At 39.8% G+C, this 27,571-nt stretch overlaps 1 protein-coding gene across 4 annotated transcripts in view; it reads left to right on the forward strand.

The window, feature by feature from the left end:
• The window catches only part of LOC121080599 (BDNF/NT-3 growth factors receptor-like), a 205,785-nt gene that overhangs the window by 53,103 nt on the left and 125,111 nt on the right, over positions 1–27,571 (forward strand). For 3 of the 4 annotated variants that reach the window (XM_040578733.1, XM_040578732.1, XM_040578735.1), the window contains 4 exons: positions 12,072–12,208; positions 15,093–15,225; positions 16,704–17,003; positions 21,791–21,823. In XM_040578733.1, coding sequence (XP_040434667.1) covers positions 12,072–12,208; positions 15,093–15,225; positions 16,704–17,003; positions 21,791–21,823 — 603 coding nt within the window. The remainder of the gene's footprint in view (positions 1–12,071; positions 12,209–15,092; positions 15,226–16,703; positions 17,004–21,790; positions 21,824–27,571) is intronic. The other variant, XM_040578734.1, reaches the window with a different exon arrangement.

Genomic DNA, 27,571 nt, shown 5'->3' on the forward strand with positions numbered 1-27,571 from the left:
GGTAATATTAACCACTCACCGGTCTTTTATGCCACATGGAATAATTTTGGGAGCTTCACATAAAGCCTTTTTTTTCCTTGAACCTTTAAAAACATACTGTTATTCAAGTGCAGGAAAACAGAGTATCAATTACAGATAACACACAAGAATTATATAAAATGCATATACCTTTATTGAACAAAATAGTAGTGCTTCCAAGCTGAACAGACACAAGGTTTTGCTTCCTTGAATTTTTTTTTCAGTTATGTGAGGTAAATGAAATCTTTCTTTTCCTTCAAAAATACAAAATCTACTGCTAGGACTACAGGAAGGAAATAAAAAAAAAATGTGCCTACTGAAAGAGAAAAAATTAACAAATTTTTTCATGCAGATAAAACTTTGCATAGGCTGTGCAAAAGAGACCTTACAAGCTTAGGTTTGTAACATTTTGCAGAGTATTATCTTCAGTTAGCTTATATGGATTTGGAAATGGTGGAAAAATGGTGACACTAAGGCCATCCCCTTTGTTTTTTGAATGCAACTTCAATTCCTGTATTTAGTCCTGGGACAGCTGGTGGAATATTTCACCTGATAGTTGAAGAGATACTCTTCCTCTGTGGATGGGGGCAGAGCTCAGGTGTTTCTGATTTGATGTGAAGCCTATTGAAGTCTGGAGTTTTCTTTGTGGGATGGGGTGCTGGGGTGCTCAGCAGCAGTCAGATAAGAGGAAAAGAGTAGGGTTTCCTCACAGAGGGCTGATTTGGACTGGGAAAGCTGTAAGCAAAGGTGAATGTCAGGAGGAACAAACAAATTCTACCTTTCTTTCTTCCATTGTTGCCTACTGAGCGCCCTTCTCTCCAATGGCTATATGGAGGGTGCAACACTCTCTGATTGCAGTCACTGGTGAGTTAGAGCCATGGAGGGGACCTGCTTTGGACCCAGTATGTGCTGTGTTTAATGATACTAATGCATAACCTGTGTTGGTGGACTTACGTACTGCAGGGTCTGGTCTGATTTACCTGAAATGGGAGATGATACTTAGTTGAGCTAAATTGACCTGATTGGCTGCTCCAGCTGGATGGACTAGAAGGTAGATTCATCTGCCAGGTGCTGAAAGGTCTCCTGCTGGAGTGAAATCAATTCACACAAAATGGGAGTGACAGCATAGCCTCTCTTAATGTCCTTGCCCAGCATATCTAGAAACTGCTAGGTAGCTAGGATTTTCCTTTGAAAATTCTCAGTGTTAAATTCCCTGAATTAAATGTGTAAGATATTATTTCCTTCTCTTGAATTCTTTAGAATCTGCAGCCCCAGCAGACTTGTTTCTGACCTCTTGATGCTATGTAGATGCTATGTGTACACATGTGCACATCCTGTGGACATATCTTAATTAAAATACTTGGCATGAGAAGAGAAGGTAGCACTTCAAACTAGAGGGGGAAGAGGAGGAGGAAAGATGCCCTTGACTGTGAGCATTTATGACATTCAGACTGAAGTATCAGTATGTGGAATTTTGCATATGAGGAATGAGTCTTTTGCTGAAGAGCTGTGAATGTTAGCACAGGCCTGCAAATTATTCCCACATTTGGTTTAATATTAATTTACAGGATCCAAATATAACTAGACTTTATACACTCTGTATTTTTCTCTCTTTTTCTTCCCCACTACCTGTTCTGGTGATTTTTTCCCCTTAATTTACCTTTTCTGGTATGAACCAACATAGGACATAGCTTTTTACTTAGAAGAGGTAGATGACAACACAGCCATTTCCTAGATGGAGAATAGGAAGTCCTTGGTGAAAACAAATGACAGTCTTCATGAACATGGCTTGTCTTCTGGAAGATATATAAAACATACAATGTATGGCTGGCATAGATGTTGCTTTCAGCATTTCTGTACATCTTTTTCTTTGTTTAAAAGCACAAGATAGTTTCCAGAAAACCCACTAATGTAGTTGGCTTATTTAATTTCTAGCAGTCTGAAAGGCCAGTAAGTATAACTGAAACAGAGGAAGAAGCCCTTTTTAGCTCCTTTGGATGTCAGCAGTTGTTTTAGGCATGAAGGTCTTTGTGAATTTTGTTAATGAAACATTTTTTTAATTTTTTTTACTGATTGTTTCATCCCATGTCTGGTTTCTCGATTTTTTAATTTTTGGGGATTTTTTAGGTACTAAGCAAACATAGTCTTTTTTTTTTTTTTTCCTTGCAGGAGTTAATTACTTCATAATGTAATAAAGTAGCCTGTATGTGCTAAAAGTCCTGATAATAGGACACCTTACTAATAAATCTCTTCCTGCGAAGTTGGAAGAGACCACTGTGGTTTCTTGGTCATAAGGCTCTGCTTTGTAGATAATTCATGTGAAAATTAAAAAGGTAATTTAATTACTGTTTATATGGTAGAAATCATAGAATCATAGAATGGTTTGGGTTGGAAAGAAACTTTAAAGATCATCTAGTCCAACACCCCTGCCATGGGCAGGGACATCTTTCACTAGACCAGGTTACTCAAAGGCCTGTCCAACCTGACCTTAAACACTTCCAGGGATGGGGCATCCACAGCTTCTCTGGGCAACCTGTTCCAGTGTCTCACCACCCTCATCATAAAAAATGTCTTCCTTATGTCCAATCTAAATCTACCCTCTTTCAGTTTAAAACCATCACCCCTTGTCCTGTCACTACAGGCCTTGGTAAAAAGTCTTTCTCTGTCTTTCTTATAAGACCCCTTTAAGTAGTGAAAGGCTGCAATAAGATGACTCTGGAGTCTTCTCCAGGCTGAACCACCCCAACTCTCTCAGCCTTTCTTCATAGGAGAGGTGTTCCAGCCCTCTGACCATTTTTGTGGCCCTCCTCTGGACCCGCTCCAACAGGTCCATGTCTTTCCTGTACTGGGGACTCCAGAACTGGAAGCTGTACTCCAGATGGGGTCTCACGAGAGCAGAGTAGAGGGGGAGAGTCACATCCATCAGCCTGCTGGCCACATTTCTTTTTATGCAGCCCAGGATACAATTGGCATTCTGGACTGCAAGTGCACATTGCTGGCCCATGCGCAGTTTTTCATCCACCAGTATCTCCAAGTCCTTCTCCACAGGGCTATTCTTAATCAGTTCATCCCCTAGTCTATACTGATATTGAGGATTGCCCTGACCCAGGTTCAGGACCTTGCACTTGGCCTTGTTGAACGTCACGAGGTTCATATGTGGCCAACCTCTCCAGCCTGACAAGGTCCCTCTAGATGGCATCCCTTCTCTCTAGGGCATCAACTGCACCACTCAGGTTGGTGTCGTTTACAAATTTGCTGAGGGTGAACTCAATCCACTATCTATGTCATTGATATAACTCCATCATAGAAGGCCACTGGATTATTCAGGCACAACTTGCCCTTGGTGAAGCCTTGTTAGCTGTTTCTGATCACTTCCCTATGTTCCATATGTTTTGAGATATATTCCAGGAGTATATATTCCATGATTTTAGCAGGAACAGAGGTGAGACTGACTGGTTGGTAGTTCCCAGGGTCTTCTTTTTTACCCTTTTTAAAAATGAGTGGGATATTTCCCTTTTCTCCAGTCATTGGGGACTTCACCTGACTGCTATGACTTTTCAAATATAACTGAGAGTGGCTTAGTGAGTGGCATCAGCCAATTCCCTCAGGACCCTGGGATGGATATCATTCAGTCCCATGGACTTGTGTATGTTCAGGTTCCTCAGGTAGTCTTGAACCTGATCTATTCTTACGATGGGAGGGAGCTCATTCTCCCAGTATCTGCCTTGAGATTCAGGGACTCAAGAAATGTGGGAAGAGCAATTGCCATTGAAAAATGAGGCAAAAAAAATGCTGACTACCTCAGTTTTCTCCATGTCGGTTTTTACTCGTTCTCCTGTCTTTTTTATCAGGGGATAGTACATTTTCTTTAATCTTGCTTTTTTTTTTTTTTTTTTTTTTTTTTTTTCCAACATACCTCTAGAAGCCCTTATTATTATTCTTCTCATCCCTTGCCATATTCAGCTCCAACTGTGCCTTAGCTTTTCTGATCACATCCCTACACATCTGGGCAGCGCCCCTATATTTTTCCCAGGATACACATCCCTGGTTCCACTTCTTATGCGTTTCCTTCTTGCACCGTACTTTGAGCAGGAGGTCCTTACTGAGCCATGCTGGTCTCCTGCCTTCCTTGCTCCAATTCTTACACATGAGAATCGAGAGCTCTTGTGCTCTAAGAAAAATGTCCTGAAAGAGCTGCCAGCTCTGTTCAGCTCCTTTTATCCCCAAGGGCAGCTTCCCAGGGGGTTCCATGCACTAATTCCTTAAACAGCTGAAAGCTTACCCTCCTAAAATCCAGGGTCTTGACTTTACTCTTCACTTGGCCCATATCCCTCAAGACTGTAAATTCCACCAGGGTATTATTACTACAGCCCAGGCTGCCACCAGTCTTGACCCCTCTAATTAGTTAATCTAGCAACAGGTCTGGCAATGGTTCTCCTCTGGCTGGGCTGTCTATCACCTGGATTAAGAAATTATCCTCGATGCACTCCAAGAGTCTCTTGGACTGCTTACAGCTCGCTGTGCTGCTTTTCCAGCAGATGTCAGGGTGATTGAAGTCCCCTGGCAGATCAGGGGCTTTGAGCACGATGCTTCCTGTAGTTGACGTAAGAATGCTTTGTCAACAGGCTCCCCTTGATTGGGGACCACGAGGTTCCTTTGTTGGCATGACCCCTAATTTTTTACCCATAAGATCTTGACCTTTTCATCACTGTTTTTCAAAAACAGCTTTGTGTGGTCAATCCATTTTTTTTATTATTTTTTTTTACATAGAGGGAAACCCTTGCCCCTCCAGCTTCTTTTGTTTGTTACCTATGCCGCATGCATTGGTATAGAGGCACTTCAGCAGGGCTATCAACCATGTCACCTATTTAGAGGAACACACTCTAATTCCTTTGAGGCATTTCACATGTGCTTCCCTGTTGGTTCCTAATAAATCGGCATCCCCTGGCTCTTCTGTGTTGCTCAAAATTCTGTCCCCTTCCCCTGCTAAATCTGTTCATTAATGAGCTGATTAAAGGCCAGTTACAATTTAGATGCCATCAACTTTGTGATTTCTGTTGTTGACAATTATAATTAGGTGTGTTCTATAACTAGAAGATCCTTTCCAAGAACAATATTAAAAGTGTCAATCAATTAGTTTGATGTTTGCAGCACTATTTTTTCCAACTGCGTTTGGAATGTATTTATGTATGATGAAAATTGCTGGATTCTTTTAAATTTTAAAGTCACACTTAATTACTATGTCAAAGGTTTTTAAGTTGCATCTACCACAGTTGTATTAGTAGAGCCTTTTGTGTAGAGAAATGATGTGCTTTACTTTTGCCGTTTTCACAGTTGGTGGTCATCCATACAGTGTGGCCACCTACACCTTCCTCTTTCTTGTTTCCAGCTGGTAAATAGCATTAGAAAATCTAGAAAGAGAAGTAAATACTTTGTTCTCATTACTGTTTCTGTAAGTGATGGCTGCGATTGCCACTGGTGCGTTAAATTCCTGGAAGCAAGGCATGTCCTATGTGTGGGGTAAGATCACTTGTAAGTCCATTAGTCTTCTGGAGATCACCTGGAGCTCACTTAATCACAGGGATGCAGGATCAGATTCTTTGGGATGTTATATCAAGTTATTAGTTGCTGCCTCTGGTAAGCATTTGATCACTGAACTCATTGAAACTGAACAGGTCTTTTTCTTCTAGTATTTTTGTGTAAGGCCTGTCTTCTACAGTTGTCTCTGCAGCCCCATGTGGATTTTTCTGTTGCTGTAGATCTCAGTCTAATAATGCTGGTAAATCTAGCCAATCTGGTCAATTTAGTTAATCCAAGGAACTGTTTTGTGTATGTTGGTGTGGTGCTTGATCTGGTTTTCAGTTTTGTTTATCCTCCCAGCATTGTAATCTTATTTTTCATGTATTGTTTCTGCAGATGTTTTCTGTCTTTTTATTGGTCATATTTGCTAGCTAAATATACTCACCAAAGTAGCAGAAAAGTACATGAGACTAATTTTTTCTAGATTGTATTGGGTCTGGCTGGGATGGTGTTAACTTTCTCTATAGCAGCCCTCATAGTTCTGTGCTTTGTATTTGTAGCTAGAAGGGTGTTGATAACACACTAATGTTTTGACTACTGCTGAGCAGTGCTCACAGCATCATGCTGTCTCTCCAACCCTGCCCCACCCCCAAAGGACAGTAGGCTGGGGGTGGGCAAGAGGTTGGGAGGGGATATAGCCAGGACAGCTGACTCAAACTGGCTAAAGTGATATTCCATACCATATTATGTCATGCTCAGCAAAAAAAGATAAGAGAAAAAGTGTGTTGGGGGGGCATTAGTTATTAAGACACTTGTTTTCCAAAGCAACTGCTACATATACTGAGGCTCTACTTCCCAGGAAGTGGCTGGACATTGCCTGCTGATGGGAAGTAGAGAATATTTTTTTGTTTGTTTTCCTTTGCTTTTACATGTGGCTTTTTTTTTTCTTTATTAAACTACCTTTATCTTTACCCATGAGTTTTTCATCTTATTTTCTTCCCCCTGTCCTGCTGAGGAGAGAGAGTGATAGAGTAGCTTGGTGGGCACCTGGCAGCCAGCCAAGTTTAACCCACTACCGAAACTTTGCCATGTAAACCCAATACATTCCACCCCTCACCTCTGTGAATCACATATTTTAAAATTATCATTAAAATGCACATTCATCCATCACACAATCTACAGTCTTCACAAGCCTCACTTACATCAACAAAAAGAATTCCCCACATCAAAATAAAAAAACATCATCACAACACCAACAAAAGTGGACAATTTACACATACTCTAACACTTGTCCTTTCACCATAATTACAACAAAAATTCTCCACAATTATTCCACTCTCTAACAATGTTCAGCCCATGTTTTGCCCATTACATCTCCCAATTACTATCCTTATCTCAAATTCCTCGTGCTCCATGTTGAGCGCCACAAAGGACTGTGTCGAGTTGACCTTTGCTGGCTGCCAGGTGCCCACCAAAGCCACTCTCCTTGACAGGACAAGAGGAAAAAATATGATGAAAATCTCACAGGTTGACATAAGGAGAGGGAAATCACTCAGCAATTACTTTCACAGGCAAAACAGGCTCCGCTTGGCCAATAATATCAGAGTAAGATAATGAGAAATAAGAACATATCTTAAAAACACCTTCCCCCCACCCCTCCCTTCTTTCCAAGATCATCTTTACTCCCCACTTCTCTACCTCTTCACTCTGAGTGGCACGGGGGATGGGGAATGGGGACTGCAGACAGTTCATAACACTTTGTTTCTGTTGCTTCTTCCTCCTCATGCTTTTGCCCTGCTCCAGCGTGGTGTCCCTCCCATGGTAGATGGTCCTGCATGAACTTCTCCAACATGGGTCCTTCCCATGGGCTGCAGTTCTTCAAGAACTGCTCCAGCATGCATCCTTTCCACAGGGTGCAGTCCTTCAGGAACAGACTGCTCCAGTGCGGGTTCCCCTGTGGGGTCACAAGTCCTGCCAGAAAACCTGTTCCAGCATGGGCTCCTCTCCATGGGGCCTCCTTCAGGGTATATCCACCTGCTCTGGCGTGGGGTCCTCCACAGGCTGCAGTGAGAATGTCTGCTCCACCATATTCCTCCATGGGCTGCAGGAGGAACAACCTGCATCACCATGGTCTTCACCATAGGCTGCAGGGGAATCTCTGTTTCTCTGCTCCAGTGTCTGGAGCACCTCCTCCCTCTCCTTCTTCACTGACCTTGGGGTCTGCAGAGTTGTTGCTCTCACATAGTCTCATTCCTCTGTCCCAGCTGCTGTTGTGGCAGCATTTTTTACCCCTTAAATATGTTATCACAGAGGTGCTACCAATGTTGCTCCTTCAGTCAGTCTAGGAATCAGATAATTTTTAAAATTTTGTAAGTGTGAAGATAGTTAACTACTGAAATAGCATTTTGGGTGTAATGATGGAGTCCTTTCTTCTTGTTTAAGACCCTCTTTTTCTAAAAGCTGCTGTAGTATATTAGCTAGAACATTGACTTGGTGCTGAGAGATCAGTTGCAGACTACAGTTTGTATTAATATTCAGTTATTTCTTAATTAGGTCATATCCTTTCTTTGATAGATATAGTGACAGTTTGGCTCTACTGAGGGCAGTATAAGTTTTCTGTAGAAAACAGTAAGTAACAGCATGAGGACACTGAAAGCTTTCAAGAGTTCAGACATAAGTTTTTATTAATTTCCATTGACAACTGTGTAGCTAAATGCTGTAGTAGCCTTTAAAAATTTCAGCCAAAATATTTAGTTTTGTTATTGTGGAAGTCCCAGTTGTGCATGGTGAAAATATGAGTCATTGTCCACGGCCATCAGTTTGCACTAATGATGGTATGTGAAAGTAAATAGCCCACCTACTTAGAGTTTATTACTTCTAAAAGCCTCACATAATATTTAGAGAGACTCAGGTGACATAAATGAGTGTGTGTGTCCCTTACCTTTTGATGTGTCCATTTGTGCTGGAGTAAATGGAAGTGACTGCTTATTCTAATCCAGAGCTGCCTATTCCCTGGAACAAAGCATTATTGATGTGAATACGTGTCATGGTTTAACCCACCTGGCAGCTAAGACAGTTTAATAGGTAAAGCAAAAGCAAAATAAGGAATTCATTCATTACTTCTCATCGGCAAGCAGATGTTTAGCCATTTCCAGGAAATCAAGACCCTATTGTCCAAAACATGGAATCGTTCACCCAGTGTGCAAGAGCTAATCAACACACAGAGTCGAGGTATTTCTTTACTACAGATTTGCACAAAGCTGGGGGCTAGGTGGTATTCTACAAAGCAAGCCCAAACCTCAGAAGAACAAGAATAATATTTATGCAGTCTACTTATACATATGTATTTTCCAAACTCTACCTAAAAGATACTATTGGTAATTTGTTATGCACGGTAGTTTTCTGTTGGTCTATTTATCTCTCACTTCGATTTAAAGTTACAGTGTATTTTTAATTTACTACACATGTCCGAGGGAGGTGAGGGTGTGAGTCTTTTAGTCATGAATTGAGTTGGTGGTTGCGATCTCCCCCTGCCGCCTTTACATTTCCCCTAGTTACAACCTCATTCTGTTGACTTGTCTTTGTTGCAATTAACTGGCTGCTGGCACTTCCTGGGTTAGGTTGTTCTCCTTATCAGGCTTTTAGTTCTCCTTCAAGGGGACAGTCATTAATACAAAGTTACAGATACATGACTAACCTAACTTCACTAGAAGAAGAGAATCATTTCATGTTGACAACAATAAGATAATGGCGATTGAATGCATAGCTAGGCATCACTATCACAGATAATGGTTACGTGGTGAGACAAAACGCCACAACTCCAAACGTTCTCCCCTTCCTCCTTCCTCCCTATGGCTTTTATTACTGACCATGACATAATATGGTATGCAATATCCCTTTGGTCAGTTGGGATCAGATGTTCCGGCTGTGTCCCATTCCAGCTTCTTGTGCACCCTCAGCCTACTTGCTGGCAGGACAGTGTGAGAAGCAGGAGAGGCCTTAAAGCTGTTGAAGCACTGCTCAGCAATAGCTAAAACATTGGTGTGTTAACACTGTTTTCATTACAAATCCAAAACATAGCCCCATACAAGCTGCTGTGAAGAAAATTAACTCTATCCCATACAAAACCAGTACAATATGAAAACAGATTGTCTCTATGCAGTGAAATAACATAGATATTATACACCTATACACAGTGAAAGGCATTTTTTTTTAGTGTACACTTTTAATACATCTACTAAACTGCATAACTCTGTTAGAATTTAAAATTCATTGTAGCAACTTCTATCCTCCCTTTTTTGAAGAGTATGAAAAACTTTGGATAGATTATTGAAAAAAAAAGGGACATGAGAAAAATAAATAAAACAGAGTGGTTTTAAGAAGATAATTCAGAAACTTTCTTTTCCTTGTCCTATCAGAACAGGGAATGAACAATGAATTTGAACAGAGACAAATTTCAGAACTGATATAAGGAAATACTTTTGCATGCAGCCTTGATAATATACCTGTGAAACTCATTGCTCCAGAAAGCTGAAAATTATGTCATGGCTATCTTGCGTGATATTCTTATGCTACCATATAAACTTACTGTGCTGGCAGTATACAAAAGTATGCAAACCTATTGTCTGATTGCTTATATAATTTGCTGTGTACAAAGTTCTTTAAAATGTGCATCCTTATAAACGGAACTGGTCATCTAAACCCCCTGTATTTAAACGAATTAAGATATGAATAAATTCAGCTGGATTAGAAATCTTTTTAGTTGTGTAGGTGTCAAAATGCTACTGATTCATATAAATGGTCTCACACTACACTGAACACATGTATTGAACATATGTTTCTGTTAGGGAACATTGGAGTTTTTTATATGCAATATTTGTCAGTACAGGTTTTGCTGCTTGGTCTCACTGCTTTACTCCTAAGTTCAGTGTATCACCTTTTCTAGATATGTCTTATGCTATTATCTTCTTTTTTCAAATACAGATCAACTAGTGTGTGTTCTGCTGTGGTGCAGTCTGGGTACCACTTGAAATAGAAGCCAAAATGGTTGTGCATTAAAGTTCACCAACACAAAATATACAACCAGAAAAATTAATCCCAAAGCAATTATTTTATGTGTTTCTTTCTTACCCACCTCTTATGACTGGGAAAGGGAATAAATTCTGTTATCTGAGAGGATAAATTGCAGTCAAACTTGCTTGGAATTGTTGATGAGAAATGCCTCATAATTGAGGGTAAGGATTCTTACAATGTGTAGGAGCTCCAAATGATGGTACAGTATCTCTGAAGAAATATCCAGTATGTTATGTAATTATTTGCTATACAAATAAATATGATGTGAGGTCTTGCATGCCTAAAGTCTTTTGACATTCCTGGCAATATTTTTGAAGAGGGCCAGACCCAAAGTAGTCTATAATGTGTTGGGGTTTTGGAAGTACTCAGCATATTGGTGCTGTTACTCTTTTGAATGTTCCCGTTGCTTTGGGTGCTGAAGAATGAGAAAAATGAGATATGAAGTGGTGGAAGAGTCCTGGCACTTGCAAAAGCTAGGCTGGCTTACTGGTGAGTGGTATCATCTTGCAGCTTTTCTTCTTTCCCTCTGTTTTGAGGGCAATAGCTAAGTCTGCTGAAGTGCCCTGGATAGCAGGCAGCTCTGTGTGGTTGCTGATCCTCTCTTCTGTCCTTTCTCTCCTCTGGTTTGATCTTGTTTTCCTCTTGTGCACTTTGTACTTGAAGATCTAGGTTTTGCTGTGCTGTCTATGAGCTCTGTATATGAGAGGGAAGGCTTCAATCTCTTATTCAAGGGTCCTCAAACTTTTTAAACAGGGGGCCGGCGCACGGATGAAGTGGCAGGAGGTCATCTGCGGCTGCTTGGTTTCCCCCCCCAACCCCCTGCGGGGGGGGGGGGGGGGGGGGGGCGGGGGGGTTCTGTAAATACCAGGGGCCGGATCGAGGACCCTGGGGGGCCGTATCCAGCCCGCGGGCCATAGTTTGAGGACCCCTGTCTTATGTGATACCATGGGGTAATGGGATTTTCATGTTAACTGTAGTAGAGAATAGTAAGAATACCACAATGTGAATTAGTCCCTGGGAAATAGAGATTTCATTGCAACTGCTACAACAGAGATAGACTAAATTTAATGTGTTAAAAAATGGAGGAATCTTTTTTTTTTGGATGTTAAAACCTGAAGTTAACTACTATTTGTCCACCTAAAATATTTACCGCTATAATTAGCTTAATGTATTTCTGTATGCTAGAATGTTTCCTCTGGATGTGAAATGAAGGAGGCCCCCAAAAAATTTATGTAGCAGCTTAAGGACTGTATTTATATATCTCCAACAATGCTGTTTGTACTTCCTTACTGAACAATAACTGACCACAGTGAATTTTAAGTAAGCAGTGATTTTGATTGCATTTATACATTTCCCATAGAACTGAGCAGTATCTATTTCTGGCAAACACAAATATCCATGTGGTGGGGTTTTTTTGGGGGTGTTTTTCGTTTTTTGTTTTATTTTTGCTTGTATCATAGACTTGCCCTCAGCAAAATTAAGCAGTTACAACATCACCGTGGTGGAAGGAAAGAACATCACATTGTACTGTGATACTACCGGAGGGCCACCCCCTAATGTATCCTGGGTGCTCACTAATCTTGTTTCAAATCATGAGGTAAGTTTCATATTCAAATATGTGGTAATTCAGAGACATCTGCCAAAGGGTGAAATAAAGCCTTTTCTCTAACTTTAATTAACTTTTTATAAAAAATATGAAATAGTAAATTAATGTTAGGATTAAATTTATTTCCAATTACTTTCAATCCATGGTGACTGCTGCAGTGCTTTTGGAAAATCACAAACATTCATTCCTCGAGAAACTGATTTGCACTTAAGTTTTTGGATATTCTTTTGTAAATGAGAGTGCTGTAATTTCATGGAAGTAATGTAGTGAATCAGGATACTGAAGCTTAAGTACTTTCTTATTATCACAAATACCTGCATAGAGAGAACAAGTCCAATCTAATTGTGAGAAAAGCTTTGTCTCTCTAATTTTATTATAATTTTAGGTTGAAATCTTGGTGTGCTGGAACTTTTGTTGCAAATATTAATTACTTTGTAGTTTGTTTCATTTTCCGTTAACAAAACAAAATAACAAGATAGTAATGAAAGCCAAAGTCAAGGTTTTACTATGGCAAAATTTTCTTATGATGTATGAAATTGTTTCCTCAATAAACTCATCCAGACAGTGGGAATTTTGTTTCCTGAGATCCTGGTGTTCTGTGGACCTGCCTTAGACTGTGTGCGCAGTGGGTATATACTGATTAAGTTCTTTCTGATGGAGATGTTGATAAGAAGCATTTAAACAGGTCTTCAACATGCAGCTGTTGACCTCCTAAATTGCTGTTATTTACATTGTGTACGACCCTCTGTTATTTACAGTTTTATGGCATCAGCTCCCCTGCATTCATGAGAGTATAGACTGCCTAAAGCTTTCTGGCCCATACAGAATGTGTGATGTGCGCTTCCAAAACTGTTCCTGCAGTATGGAAGAGACAGGACCTCTGGGGTCTCTTAACCTCTGCACTTTCTTCACTGAGGTCATTACATTAGGCTTATGTAGAATTTGACTAGCCTGTCTTTCAGCTTTCATAAGAGCTTTGCAGAGCTCTAGTTTTATTTTTCAACTTTTCTCTAATGTGTAAAACTACCCAAATGCATCAATTATCAACAAGAACAAGAAATTAAAACAGTTTGAGGAATTTATGCAGTTGTGGTTTTTTATATTTCTTTTTTTGTTGTTGAGTCATGAGCCAAGACAAATGTGGGATACTATTCAAAAAGTAAGATCATCTCATTTTTTAACCTCCCTGTCTTTCAAATACCATGTTCAGTTTGCTTTGAACTTTCCTGAAAAGCTTTTTTATCCTGACATAACTTTGTGAGAGAGGCTTATAAAATAGCTGTTAAGCACAGTAGTCTTCAGTAGCAGAAGAATGAGTGCCTTATAAATCTCATTTGCCATTCACAACTTTCCTTTTCTGTGAGTGTTGGTTTTGGTTTCCTTTTTCTCACTTTAATGTCTTTGTTTCTGCCTCCCTTTTCTTAACCTTCTATGCTGCTTCTGTCTGGTTTTCTTTCCTGTTTTACAAGGAGAAATGTTAGCAAAAGTGAAAACCATTCTTCAGTCCTGGAACATTAACCACACGCTCAGCTTTTATGCTGATGTATAAGTTCATTAATGTCAGTTAGATTTTTCTTGTTATATGTTTCAGCCTGAGCCTGCAATTGAAGCCCTGTAATTTGGAGAGTTGTACATGGAGAAGTGTGCATTGGGGTGTTGTTTTTTCCATTCCTCCTGCCCCAGTGTCACAGTGAAATCAATGGGATGTTTGACTTAAGTGGATTTAAGGTGTCATCTCAATGTTTAAAATTCTGGTCCTGCAATCCTGTATGCAGGAGTGTTCCCACATGTCCCCATTGTCTACCACTGGAAGTCACTGTGGTTTTACAGGTGTAGCATATCATTCGCTTGTGTTCAGTGCAGCATCAAAGCATATGTGTACAATAAGTATCCCAAAAGGCATTTTTTAAACAATCATCCTAATTGTTGCTCATTTTCCAAATTTGTTTTGGTTCCTTTCCTTTTTAATAAAACAATCTTGCATTTTATGAAAAATTCAAGTATGGAAATAGTAATTATTTGGCTGTAATTATAAAGACCTCACTTAACAGAAGCTTTAACAACTAGCTTTGCTAGCTGATAATTTTTTAAAAATCTTTGTAACTACTTTTTGATTTGTTTTTGTAATTAATTTTTGTAATTAATTTTATACAGCCTAGCATAGCTGCATATTTAATATAGCATTTAATGCACTGAACTTTCTGCAAATCATAATTCTTATCTCAATTAGCCTAGCCTGTGCTCAAGCACAGTAAAACAGCACTTGGGCAGTAGTTCAGTTAGTAGAAGGGACTCTTGTGGGAGGTTCCATGATAACAAGGAGCTTTTAAGAGACATTTGGCTAAGGAGGAGGGAGAAGACATGTTGTCAAGGTACGGTAGAGCTCAGAGAGCAGTAGTAGAAGACATGTCAAGCTAAGTGTAAATGAAAGAGATAAAAGGAATAGTAAAGCAAGGACTGAACAGAATATAGGAGGGAATAAAAAGATTAAAGAGATTAGAGATAGACCATAGAAATCAATCATGAAACTGAAGAGAGGGATAAGCAAGGGAATGGATGCAAAAAATCAACCCACATTTGTGTAGAGAGAGATAGGTGTCAAAAGAAGGGAGAAACAGAAAGTGACATGGTAGAAAAATGAATGAGCATTTTGGGCTTTAAATCCACCGCTACCGATGGTTACAATTGGTTCTGTAGGTGTGTTGCATCTGTTTGGATAAGACACCAAAATAATGCTTTGATTAATTGCAGTTTGATACAGCTAAAAGGAAGGGAAAATGGAAAATGCTTTTGAACTGTGGCCAATGGTTCCCCCCTCTCTCCATTGTTTCTTTATACCATATTTGGCACATCCATATTTCTTGATCATTTGTAGAGTGACACAAGTAAGAATCCTGCCTCACTAACCATAAAGAACGTTTCATCTGTGGACAGTGGACTGTGGATTTCTTGCGTAGCAGAGAATATTGTGGGAGAGGACCAAGCCTCTGCTGAGCTCACAGTATTCTGTACGTAAGCAGGCTAAACCACATTGGCAATAACTATTTTGGGTATAAATATTTGTTGGACACACAAGTTGTTGAAACAGAAACACCTTTTAAGCATGTGAGCTATCTATTACAGTTAATTCTGGGAATAGCCCAATGAACAGTTGTTATTTTTACCTTTTTCTGCTCTGAGTTCTTCTGCAAAAATTATGTTTCTAAATGCTTTATCTTCCAGTCTGAGCAATCTGTAAGTAAATGTCTGAAACCCCAAATACTCAGTTGTACTGTCAGTGTGAACAGATTTGTAATGGTGTGCATATACATACACACTATCTTAGGAATTAAGAAACATGAATGCATCAAAAGCCATAGAAATTATTTATAATAAACTACAATTTTTTTTTAACTAAACCAACAATTGCTTTGTTCAAAAATTAACACACTTGCATTATTTGTTCTGCCAGATATAAAATTATTTGTCATAGCTTTGAATAATTATTTGTCAGGGCCAAGGAAGGGGGAAGGGACGTGTAGTATAGAAGTATTGGGTTCTTAGATCTGAGATACCAACATGAATTCATTTTATGTGAAATATGTTTTCACAAGTTGCAGCCCTCTGTTTAATTGAAGATGGGAATGGAACACTTCGTAAATGGAAATTTATTTTTAGCATGTGCTTAGGACAGTAAACTTAAGAAATCACTCTACAAGCATTTAAAATGTTTTGGAGGTGGAAATTAGATATGTAATAGCTATGGAATGGGACAGAAACTAGAAATGTTTGAACAGTGTAAATGAGATTGTGAGATTGCCACTGTTATGAATGATAAAAGGGAGTATAACTAGATGAAATCAAATGCAGTTAAGAATGAATATCAAGGAATATTTCCTAACAGTGAAATAATGTGCAAGGTGTTAGAATAGCGTCCTGAAGGGAAACAGAAGTCTATAAACTTGAGACATTTAGCACATTTGAACAAAGAATGAGAAAATGTACAGTAGAAAATGGTCTTACCCTGACAGAAGAATCTAGGGAATGAAAATAGCTGTTTTGGCCTTGATCCTTTTAAAGAAGTCACCTGAAAGTTTGGATTCTTAGCTGAATATATTTCCAGTACTACTTGCTTTTGGCTGACTTAAATATTTTTAATACTGTTTTGTTCTTTCAGCATTCCTCTGTGCCATTTTTTCAGCACAGTAAAACTAAAATTTCCCTATCTCCCTTCTCAGTGATCTGGTAACTGAACTTTCCACACCTTGCAGAGTATGTGATTTAATGGGGGTTCACAGTTTGTCTGAAACTAGTTTTTTTTCTTTCTAAAGAATGGCTTCGTTTCAGTTGTGAGCATAGTACCCAAGGCAGAGCAGGTGGTCTTCCTGTGTGAGTATCCTCCATATAGGTATAATTCCTTCAAGTAGTGTATTTTAGCACTGATAGCCTGAGAAAACAAGATGTTTGGTATATTGTGACGTTATTCACTCTTTTTTCCCCAATATAGTTGCGCCAAATATCACATTTATTGAATCTCCAACCCCGGACCACCACTGGTGTATTCCATTCACTGTGAAAGGGAACCCTAAGCCCACATTGCAGTGGTTCTATGAAGGGGCTATACTGAATGAGTCTGAATACATCTGTACTAAAATACATGTTATCAATCAAAGTGAATATCACGGCTGCCTTCAGCTGGACAACCCTACCCATCTGAACAATGGTGCTTATACCTTACTAGCAAAGAACGAGTATGGAGAGGATGAAAAATGGGTTAATGCTCATTTCATGTCAGTGCCTGGAGACGGTGAGTATAATTATTATTTTTTTTATGTTAGCAATTGTAAATTGACATGAATGTGCAGACAGTGCTCCTGGACAGCTTACCTATTTTGGAGGAAGCTTTTTATATACTTTTTTTCTCTGAATGAATGTCTTCAAGATTAGTTGTAAAGTAAAACGATATTTTTTTTTACATTTTCTTCTTGTTTATTCCTTTTCAAGGGAGGCCATGCTAGTGCTATTTAAATCCTCCCTTTGAGTAACGATCCTCAGTGCTAGTAAGGCTAGTAAAAGATTGCTGTTTTTGAAGTGTTTTCTTTAGCTTCAGTTCTGATCCTGGAAAGCATTGAGTACCAATTCAAGGACTCTGCAAGTTTTCTACACTGTGCACAACTGCAACCAGGCAGTGTATCCAAGGGCACAGGGAGTATGCCTACATAGCATCTAGTGCATTGATGCAAAATCAGCAATGCAGTCCAACGAGTTGATGATAATATATTGTGTAGGACACTAGAGGGAGCTGGATAGAAAACAAGTAACCCAGAGGCAGGATGGACCAGCTCTCAGGTCCTCACAGACATTTAGACATCCAATTCCCATTCATTTCAGTGGAGGTTGGGAATTTGCATGCCTAGGAATACCTGTGTTCAAAATGGTTACCTTCAAATGTATGCATCTTATGCTACTCTAAAGGCTCCTGTTCAGACTTCCTAAATGCTATGTGAGCAGTCTCAAGGTGGACTAATTCACTGAACTGCAGGGACTACTGTAAGTAGTTAATGTACGTTGTGGTTTGATCTTTTCCCACATCTTCAAAACCCTATTTGAAGTGACTGTAAGAATATGAAGGTGTACATGTAAGTGCATTGCTCTATGTGAAAAAACTGAGTGGACCTTGAGTGGAAATATAGGTGTGATTTTGTGCAAATAATTGCAGAATCATATCTGAAAATATGAACGTGTGCATACCTTTGGCTTTTTAACCATGGGATAGAAATAGCCTCCCTCTTGAAACAGCAATATGCAGTGCTAATGTTATGTGATAGGAAAAAAATGAATATTTAAATTTCTCTCTCCTACATTGTAGGCTACAGACAGTAAAAAAATAGTCTGTATTTAACGTTTGTTCCTATCAGCTCAGCCTGTTACAGGGAAAGAGATGGCAAGTATTTTTCATTCCCATCTTTAGAAAGAGAAGGTGAAGAGCTGATATAATCAGGCTCTATTTTCTCCTACTGTTCTTAGTAGCTTCCCTCTTCTTTTTTCCCTACAGTCCTTCCTTAAATAGACTCTTTACAGAAACAGATCATGGTTTCAGCTACAGGCATCCTTTAATACTACATTATAACAGTTCAGTAGAACAGTTCACCTCATACATATACAATGGAAGTTCTCTTACACTCTGTTTATTTAATATTAATTTGGCTTTATTTTCTTTAATAGAATAAAAGTTCCTTTTTTTAATAATTTTTTTTCTTTTAATGCTCCATTTTTCTTCTATGCTTGTCTCTTGTAAGCTGAAAATTTCCTATTTGTGGCCTTTTAAATTAAAGGTATCCTCCCAATTAGAAAGACAACATTATTTATTTGTTCCTTCCTTTTTATAAACATGCATTATAAGTCTCCAAGATAATCCATGTTGTGTTCAAACTGGACTACATACAGACAGGATCTAACTGCTTTAGAAATCAGTTTGTGTGTATGGGATGGCACCAAACCAGTCTTAAAAATTAACAGCAGGGGAAATTACTTATTTAGTTAGCATCCTCCGTGTTGTTTTTATTAGTGGGGCTTTTTCCTCTAAGACTTATGGTACTGAGCTTTAGAATATTCTACAATACTGTTGTCTCCTCCACGGAAGCTGGCATAAAAGTAATTGTTAAAAAAATAACATCCTTTATGTATTGTATTAATTTTTAAACTTTTTAAATTATTATTACTATTTAAAGCACTTCCAGGATCTTTCAGACCCTTAAAAGGCTTTTTCAGCACTGCCATTACTGTGTAGTATCTCCTTTTGGCCCACATATTGTACAATGAAGCATAAAGATTAGGCCCATGCTCTGTTATTATGTTCATTTCCATGCCTTCATGACTGAATTAAATACCAGCCCTGATGTTTCATGGGGTGGGGTATCCTGACTGAGCTTTGAACTGATTCTCTGGTTATTAAATCACTTACAGGCAAATGCACTAAAGATAAAAACAAAAGTAAATTAAAAAAAACATTCACCTATAAACTATATATCTAATTAAAATAAATACAGCAAAGACTGAAGCATGTATTATCAACAGCCTAATACTCTACTTTCAAGGTTGCATCAAGCATGATGAAGACAGGATTTGTGCTAAGATGCTCTCAGCTTTCCAGCATGCTACTTACAGAACATATTTCAAGGGACAGCATAGAGGAAAGCATGTTCCACAGTGGGATTTGGGTCAAGTTAATGATATCACAGTTAATGTTATAAATTCAAAGTTTGTATAAAATACTAAGGTCCGGGGGAACAAATTTCACATTGTTAGCTAGATTTTAAACTAGTTTTAATCTGCTAATCTTTATGGATACCAGTAAAGCTGTTCTTGCTGAGGATAACTTGACTATTTGAGACTATGTTATAGAAAATGCTAAGCAATAAACATCTGTGTTGTATTTCAGAGGCTGTTTCCATAATTGATCCATAACAATTAATGAGTACTGCAGAGATTTTTACCAATAATAACTATTTTTTAAGTAAAATTATTCATCTACCAGCCCTCTACTCTAAAATTCAGATGAAGGAATTAAAGTCATGTAGTATCTTGTCATAGTATAATAATATGTTAGATATACCTTAGAAGTAGAATTTTGCTGGTTTGGCAAAATAACATGACTGTATTGCACAAGTATTTTTTTGGATCGAGTCTTTTGCTGCTGCTTTATTTTGAAAATGTCTACTTTATAAAGAAAGAAGCAATCAAACCAAATGTAGTTGAGGCAGTTTATAAAGATGAGTGAATAGAATATGTCTGTAATATTTTATTTGCACAACAACCTGTTCTAACAAGGACCAAAACAATTATGCTGTTCTTTGTGTTAAAAATAATTGCATGTAAACATGCAAAATTACTGTGGTAATCTTTAATGTTAAAATAGATTCAACCAATGTTTTGATGATGTTTTATGTAGGGAATACTGCATTGAAATTTGGGGTTGGTCCAAATTGATATTTGAAATTTTATTTCAATTGAAGCATTTAGTTATGTAAAAGGTATTTGAATGGAATAGATGACTTCCTGCTTTATATGCCCCTAGCAGGAATTACAGGTTAAATCAATCAGATTATTTTAACCCATTTCCAGTAAACAGTAATAAAAATATTGTCATTTAGCTCAGGATAAAGGCCTAGGAAGTTTGGGGGTTTTTTTTCTTCAGATTATGAGAAGTAGGCCTCATACAGACAATAAACTGGTTCTTTCATCAGCTGAATGTTCTATACTGGAAAAACTGAATCCATGAAGGTTTATGGACAAAAAAACCCCGGTCAGAACCTGCTTGAGGACAGACAGTAGTACACAATTATTTCACTTGCTATTTATTTCTGCAGATTGACATGACGATTCTCATGGGGTCTCTTAATCTATATCTTTGAGTACTAGAATATCTTCAAATGCATTTAAAAATGAACCTAATTATCTGCTGCCATTTTGCAAATAGGTTGCAACTCTTATTTTATGTTTTCAGCACAGATTCTCCTGCTGTTTAAATAAGCAGAAACAATTCTGTTCTGGTCATACTTCACAGTGGTTTATGCCAGTATAATGTCACTGGTATGGAATTACTGTATGGTACGATAAACAGAATTACGCCTTTTGAAGACTGAGTCATCTTTAGCAGTTTTACCTATCTTAACTATTAATCTTAACTACTATTTTATTACCAAACTAACAACAATAAACAGTAAATATACTACATAAGTCATGCTATAAATAAATTATAAACCAGGATGAATGGGCATGTTGAAATATAACACAAGTATCTTTCAAAGCATGAATAAACTAATGTATATTAACTTAAGCGTATGTTATACTCACATGTGTGCTTAGCCTTACATATGTTCAGTAATTGGAAAAAGCTGCAAACTGGAACTAGTAACATTTTAAAAAGTATATACTAGACAGGTATCTACTTTGCTTGTTTAAAAGCTGGCTTCTCTAGTTTCTTTGCATATGGGAAATCTTATTCTTTCAATAAGAGTTCTGTCTGTGGATCAGGTGTGCAGCTGGCTTCTTGGGAACATCTTCTTACAGTATCCTCTAGCCTTTAATTTGCCAGAATGCTGCAGCTCTAAACCAATTTGCTCTCTCAGTGATTTAACTGCAAAATTTTTGACCAGGTAAAAGTCAGTTATTGTAACTCCCACTGAAGTCTGCTTCCACTTAATGTCAGGGAGAAATTTGCCAATGATTTTCAACAAGAATAGTTACCGTTGCACTTATTCCAGATATACATTATCAGCAGAGAGCAGAATTTTGCACATTTGGTAAATATGCCTGCTTTTACTAGAGCAAATGCCCTGTGTATTATCTGTTTCACATGAAGCAAAGCATTAACATTTGGGATAGCTCTAAAATAATTGTAATTTATAGTACAACGTATTGATGTTGCTTTGCATTTGTGTAGGTACTGACCATTGCTATTGCAAATAACATGTAAGCTCTTAAATAAAAATCCTAAAGAAAATCTTATTCTTCCAGCATTTGCAATCTATTTACAAAGGCTTTTTCTTTCTGTTTTTTGTTGTTGTTTTTTTTTTTCTTCTCCATGCACAGGTAGTGGCCCAATTGTGGATCCAGACGTTTATGGTATATATTTGATTTTCTTTTTCTTTTCTTTTAATGATAGAAATAAAGGAACTCAAAGCATTAAAAGAATGAATGTCAGTCTCAGTTAAACTGAAATGGCAGATATTATAACACAATTCTGAAAGGCACTTGGTATTGTTGGTTCTATTCCTGACAATTAAGATAAATGAGGACAATTTTTACTTATGCTACAGCTTTTGATTCAGGGTACATAAATCCACTGCTACTGATGGTTACAATTGGCACTGTAGGATGAAAATTGTCTGATGTAGCACACAGGCATGAGATTTTGTGAAACTTTCAGAGGCATTTCTTAGGGGAAAGAGAGTTCATAATTTCTCCTTATAGAACTTATTTTTTCAGGGATGGTTCCATACTTGTTTTGCCTCCAAAAATGTACCCCTAAATTCCCCTTAAAAATGAGTTTGGCACAAGTGAGTTTTCCTGTTGTGGTGGTTGATCCTGGCTGGATGCCAGGTGCCCACCAAAACCACTCTATCACTCCCCTCCTCAGCTGGACAGGGGAGAGAAAATATAACAAAAGGCTTGTGGGTAGAGATAAGGACAGGAAGTGATCACTCACTAATTACTGTCATGGGCAAAATGGATTAGACTTGGGGAAATTAATTTATTATCAATCAAATCAGAACAGGGTCATGAGAAATAAAATGAAATTTTAAAAACACCTTCCCCCCACCCATCCGTTCTTCCCAGGCTCAACTTTACTCCCGGGTTCTCTACCTCCTCTCCTTGAGTGGCACAGGGGGACAGGGAATGGGAGTTGCAGTCAGTTCATCACATGTTATTTCTGCCGCTCCTTCCTCCTCACACTCTTCCTCTACTCCAGTGTGGTGTCCCTCCCACGGGAGATAGTCTTCCACGAATGTTTCCAACATGGGTCCTTCCCATGGGCTACAGTTCTTAATGAACTGCTCCAGTGTGGGTCCCTCCCACAGGGTGCAGTTGTTCAGGAACAGACTGCTCCAGCATGAGTCTCCCATGGTGTCACAAGCCCTGCCAGCAAACATGCTGAGCTCTTCTCTCCATGGGTTTACAGGTCTTGCCAGAAGTCTGCTCCAGTGCAGGATCTCCATAGGGTCACAACCTCCTTCAGATGCATCCACCTGCTCCAGCATGGGGTCCTCCATGGGCTGCAGGTGGTTATCTGTTATACCGTTAACCTCCATGGGCTACAGGGGGACAACCTGCCTCACCATGGTCTTCACCATAGGCTGCAGGGGAATCTGTGCTCTGGCACCTGGAGCACCTCCTCCTCCTCCACTGACCTTGGTGTCTGCATGGTTGTTTCATTAACATATTCTCACTCTTCTCTCCCACCGAAGTTGCCAGGGTGTTTTTTTTTTCCCCTTCTTAAATATGTTATCATAGAGGTGCTACCACTGTTGCTGATTGGCTCAGCCTTGGCAGTGGTGGCTCTGTCTTGGAGCCAGCTGACATTGGCTCCATCAGACATAGAAGCTTCTAGCAGCTTCTCACAGAAGCCACCCCTATAGCCCCCCCCACTATCAAAACCTCGCCACACAAACCCAATATACCTGTAGGTAATTTTTCTCTGTCCTCCCAATTTTACCTTCCTTTATTGTCTCTTGCATAAGCAGAACATTAACTTAGTGATATCTGAAGTAAAATATTTTAGGCTACACCTATTGAAAGCCAGTGTGCATTATAATAGAAACTGCAAACTGAAACACAACTGGCTATTTTTACATAATAGTTCTGGTATACTTCTGCTGAGCATGAAAGTACATCCTAACCAACACATCCAAAACACCCTTTAGCTTCCAGCAGAAGCAGGATCCTGTTTGGAGTAGCTTTATTTGGACAAAATGGCCCATGAATCAAGTTTCCTTAAGCTGATTGAAATGTTATTACTCTGATTCCATGTCATTAAACTTTAGCAAATGTGCATTTGAAGCATCAGTTTGGCTTTAAGTGCTTAGAAATACTAAAGCATAGCTTCCCCTCTTTCTCTTCCCAATTATTATTTTTATTTTATTTTAGGGTGAGGAAGAGGTGATGGTTTGCACAGTTTCCTAAATGTGTTGTATTATATATGATGTATACATGCATGAAGATTTTGAATCTGAGCTGTTTATCATGATCCTGATGCATGTGTATGAGTACTGTAATTCAGTTGACTGGTAGATTCGGTTAAAATGTATGCTTTGAATTGTGCAAGTGAATCACAGTCTGCAAGATCTAGTTCTGATGAGAACAATATTCCTTTTTATTTCAGGCTTTTCTTTCTACTTTTGAAATTGCTGCCTTTGATCTTTGTTACAGTGACTTAGTGATTGCTTTGTGCAACACTTTGTATTCCAGAGTGTTTCCTTAATTATTCCAAATTCACAAGTCCAGTTGGTGAGATGAATAAATAAGTCTAAAAAGTCTAGAAACTTATACTTCTTGGGAAAACCACTGCATGGTTCCCACCTGGGAATTAGCTCCTCCTAGAGACTGAGCATTTTTCATGACTTCTTTTCAGATCCTTCAATCTGTATGCTAATCTATTTACCACCAATTTAGATTATGTTAGAAGCAAGATTTAAAATTCTCCTTCCCCATCTCCCTCCTTCATGCTGCTTTCCCTTTTAAAACATATTTTTCAGACTCCTATGCTAATCATGCTGCAAATTTGCACTCTGTAAAGGGTAAAGATAACTGCAGAGGGTTTGTTCTTCATGCTACACAATTTCTATGTTTTTTTAAGTGGTTTAAGTCCTGGTAAACTCAGGATGCTTGGATGGTGCCCTAGTGCTTTAATAAACTCAGGGGATTTGCAAGGTATTTTCCTTTAAGTGTCAGGGCACTGCAGTGCCAGTGGCTTTGTGGGGACCAGGTGCCAAGGGTATTTTTGTGCTGGCAAGGCAGAAGTCTTGCCAGCCAGGGCCTGTCCCACTGTCCCCAATGAGGGAGCAGGGCAGGTTGTGGGGGCAGCTGTGGGCAGCCCCCAGCCAAGGGCATCAGGCACCTCTGTGGGGATGGGGCTTGGTTGTGGCCAGGATGAGCCGTCAGCCTGTGAGTGGGGATCAGAATCAGGACTAGTGACAGTAACCAAGGTTAGATACAGTCCGAGGATGGCAGGGCAGGGAGCAGGGCCACAGGGATGGGGACAGGCTCTGGTCAGGCCAGGATGTGAGCCTAAGTGTTGGGCCTGACACAGCATGACCCATGACAAGGTAGGGCAGGGCTGTGGCAGAGCTAGAGAGGAACATTCCTATGGTGTTCCTGGGGTGGGGGTTGGTGGCCCTGGACTGACCTGAAATGAGGCTCCTGGGCCCATGGGCAGGGGTGAGAGAGGCCTCAGGGGAGGCTGGACAGTGCCAATAAGGGTTAGTACTCTCAGGGCCCTGACAATCGATTGGACCTTCACAGAAGAGGTGGATGTTTCTCCCCACCCGAATATATGCAGGAAGAAGGTGGAATGTGACTAGGCAAAAATAAATTGGAACAGGGTATGAAGGGTGGCCTTTCACTTCAAAGGAGCTAAAACAGACTACAAAGACTAATCATGAGATTTGAACCAAAAAGAATAATTCCAGACAAAAAGAACCCCTATGTGCCCCTGAGAAAAGGTTTGTAACAGATTTTCACAGTTTCTATTGGGCTGGAACTTGGTCTCTGCAGTGTCTGTGCACCATCTGAGTTCCCTTAGCCAGCAGGACGTGGTTACGAGCTCATGTAGGATGATTATGACCCTCGTTGCTGTGCCTTGTGTGAGTAAGCAGGGCTTGGCTGCATGGGGGCAGGGGGCTCTGGCCTTGAGTACCCTTCTCCTTAGAGCAAAGCCCTTTGTAGTGGGATATTCTCTGTCCCTTGGATTTGACCTTCAGAACTCTGTGCTTCATGTGAGGTAATTTGCAAATGTTTTCCATCAAATGTTTCAAAAATACTATGGGAAACAGAAGAACCAATCAGCTCACAAAAGTATGCATGATGTTATGTTTGTTGGGGGAATTCTATCCACATTGTACTTTATATACTCAAAGCACAGATCAATCAATCCCTAATAACTAATCCCCAGAGAATCCTGTGGAAGAAAGAAATAAGAGATGTTATCACAGTTTTGTATGACAGGTAACTGACAAAATAAAATAAAGTGATTTGCCCAGGGCTGAGCAAGAAATAAAATGCAAAGATGCCTACTTTGGCCCCTAGTTCATGTTTTAAGGCCATGCTACTTTTTTATAGAATCACAGAATCATTTAGGTTGGAAAAGACCTTTGAGTTGATCAAGTCCAACTGTTAACCCAGGACTGTCAAGTCCATCACTAAACCATGTACTTAAGCACCACATCTACACATTTTATTGAATACCTCCAGGGATGGTGATTCCACCACCTCCCTGGGCAACCTGTTCCAATGCTTCACCACCCTTTCAATGAAGAAGTTTTTCTTAATATCCAATCTCAACCTCCCCTGGCGTAACTTGAGGCTGTTTCTTCTTGTCCTGTCACTAGTAAACTGGGAGAAGAGATCAACACCCACCTGCCTACAACTTCCTTTCATGTAGTTGGAGAGAGCAGTAAGGTTCCCCTTGAGTCTCCTCTTCTCCAGGCTAAACCACCCCAGTTCCCTCAGATACTCTTCATAAGGCTTCTGCTCCACAACCTTCACCAACTTCATTGTCCTTCTCTAGACATGCTGCAGCACCTCTACGTCCCTCTTGAAGTGAGGGGCCTAAAAGTGAACACAGTATTCGAGGTGTGGCCTCACCAGTGCTGAGTACAGGGGGACGGACAATCACTTCCCTTGTCCTGTTGGCCACACTGCTTCATATACAAGCCAGGATGCTGTTGGCCTTCCTGGCCACCTGGGCACACTGCTGGCTCATGTTCAGCTGGCTGTCGACCAGCATCTTCTGGTCCTTTTCCAGCAGGCAGCTTTCCAGCCACTCTTCCCCAAGCCTGTTGCATTGCATGGGGTTTGTTGTGACCCAAGTGCAGGATCTGGCACTACTTGTTGAACCTCATCCTGTCCAGATCCCTCTACAGAACCTTCCTACCCTCAAGCAGACCAACACTCCTGCCAACTTGGTGTCATCTGCAAACTTACTGAGGGTGCACTCGACCCCCTCATCCAGATTGGGGATAAAGATATTAAACAGAACAGGCCCCAGCACTGAGCCCTGGGGAACACCACATGTGACCATCTGCCAGCTGGATGTAACTCCATTCACCACCACACTTTGGGCTTGGCCATCCAGCCAGCTTTTAACCCAGTGTAGAGTACACCCATCCAAGCCATGAGCAGCGAGTTTCTCCAGGAGAATGCTGTGGGAGATGGTGTCAAAGGCTTTACTAAGCTCCAAGTAGACAATATCTACAGCCTTTCCTTCATCTACTAGGCAGGTCATCTTGCCGTAGAAGGAGATCAGATTCGTCAAGCAGGACCTGCTTTTCATAAACCCATGCTGGCTGGGCCTGATCCCCCAGTTGTCCTGCACATGCCATGTGATGGCACTCAGGATGATCTGCTTCATAACCTTCCCCAGCACCGAGGTCAGGCTGATAGGCCTGTAGTTTCCCGGATCCTCCTTCCTGACCTTCTTGTAGGTGGGTGGCACATTGGCTAACCTCCAGTCTGCTGGTACTGTCCTGGTTAGCCAGGACTGTTGATAAATGATGGACAAGTGGCTCGTCGAGCTACTCCGCCAGCTCCCTCAGTACCCTTGGGTGTATCCCGTTCAGCACCATAGATTTGTGCACATCCAAGTGGAGCAGCAGG

The sequence above is a fragment of the Falco naumanni genome, chromosome W, assembly GCF_017639655.2.
Source record: "Falco naumanni isolate bFalNau1 chromosome W, bFalNau1.pat, whole genome shotgun sequence".
Classification (NCBI taxonomy): Eukaryota; Metazoa; Chordata; class Aves; order Falconiformes; family Falconidae; genus Falco; species Falco naumanni.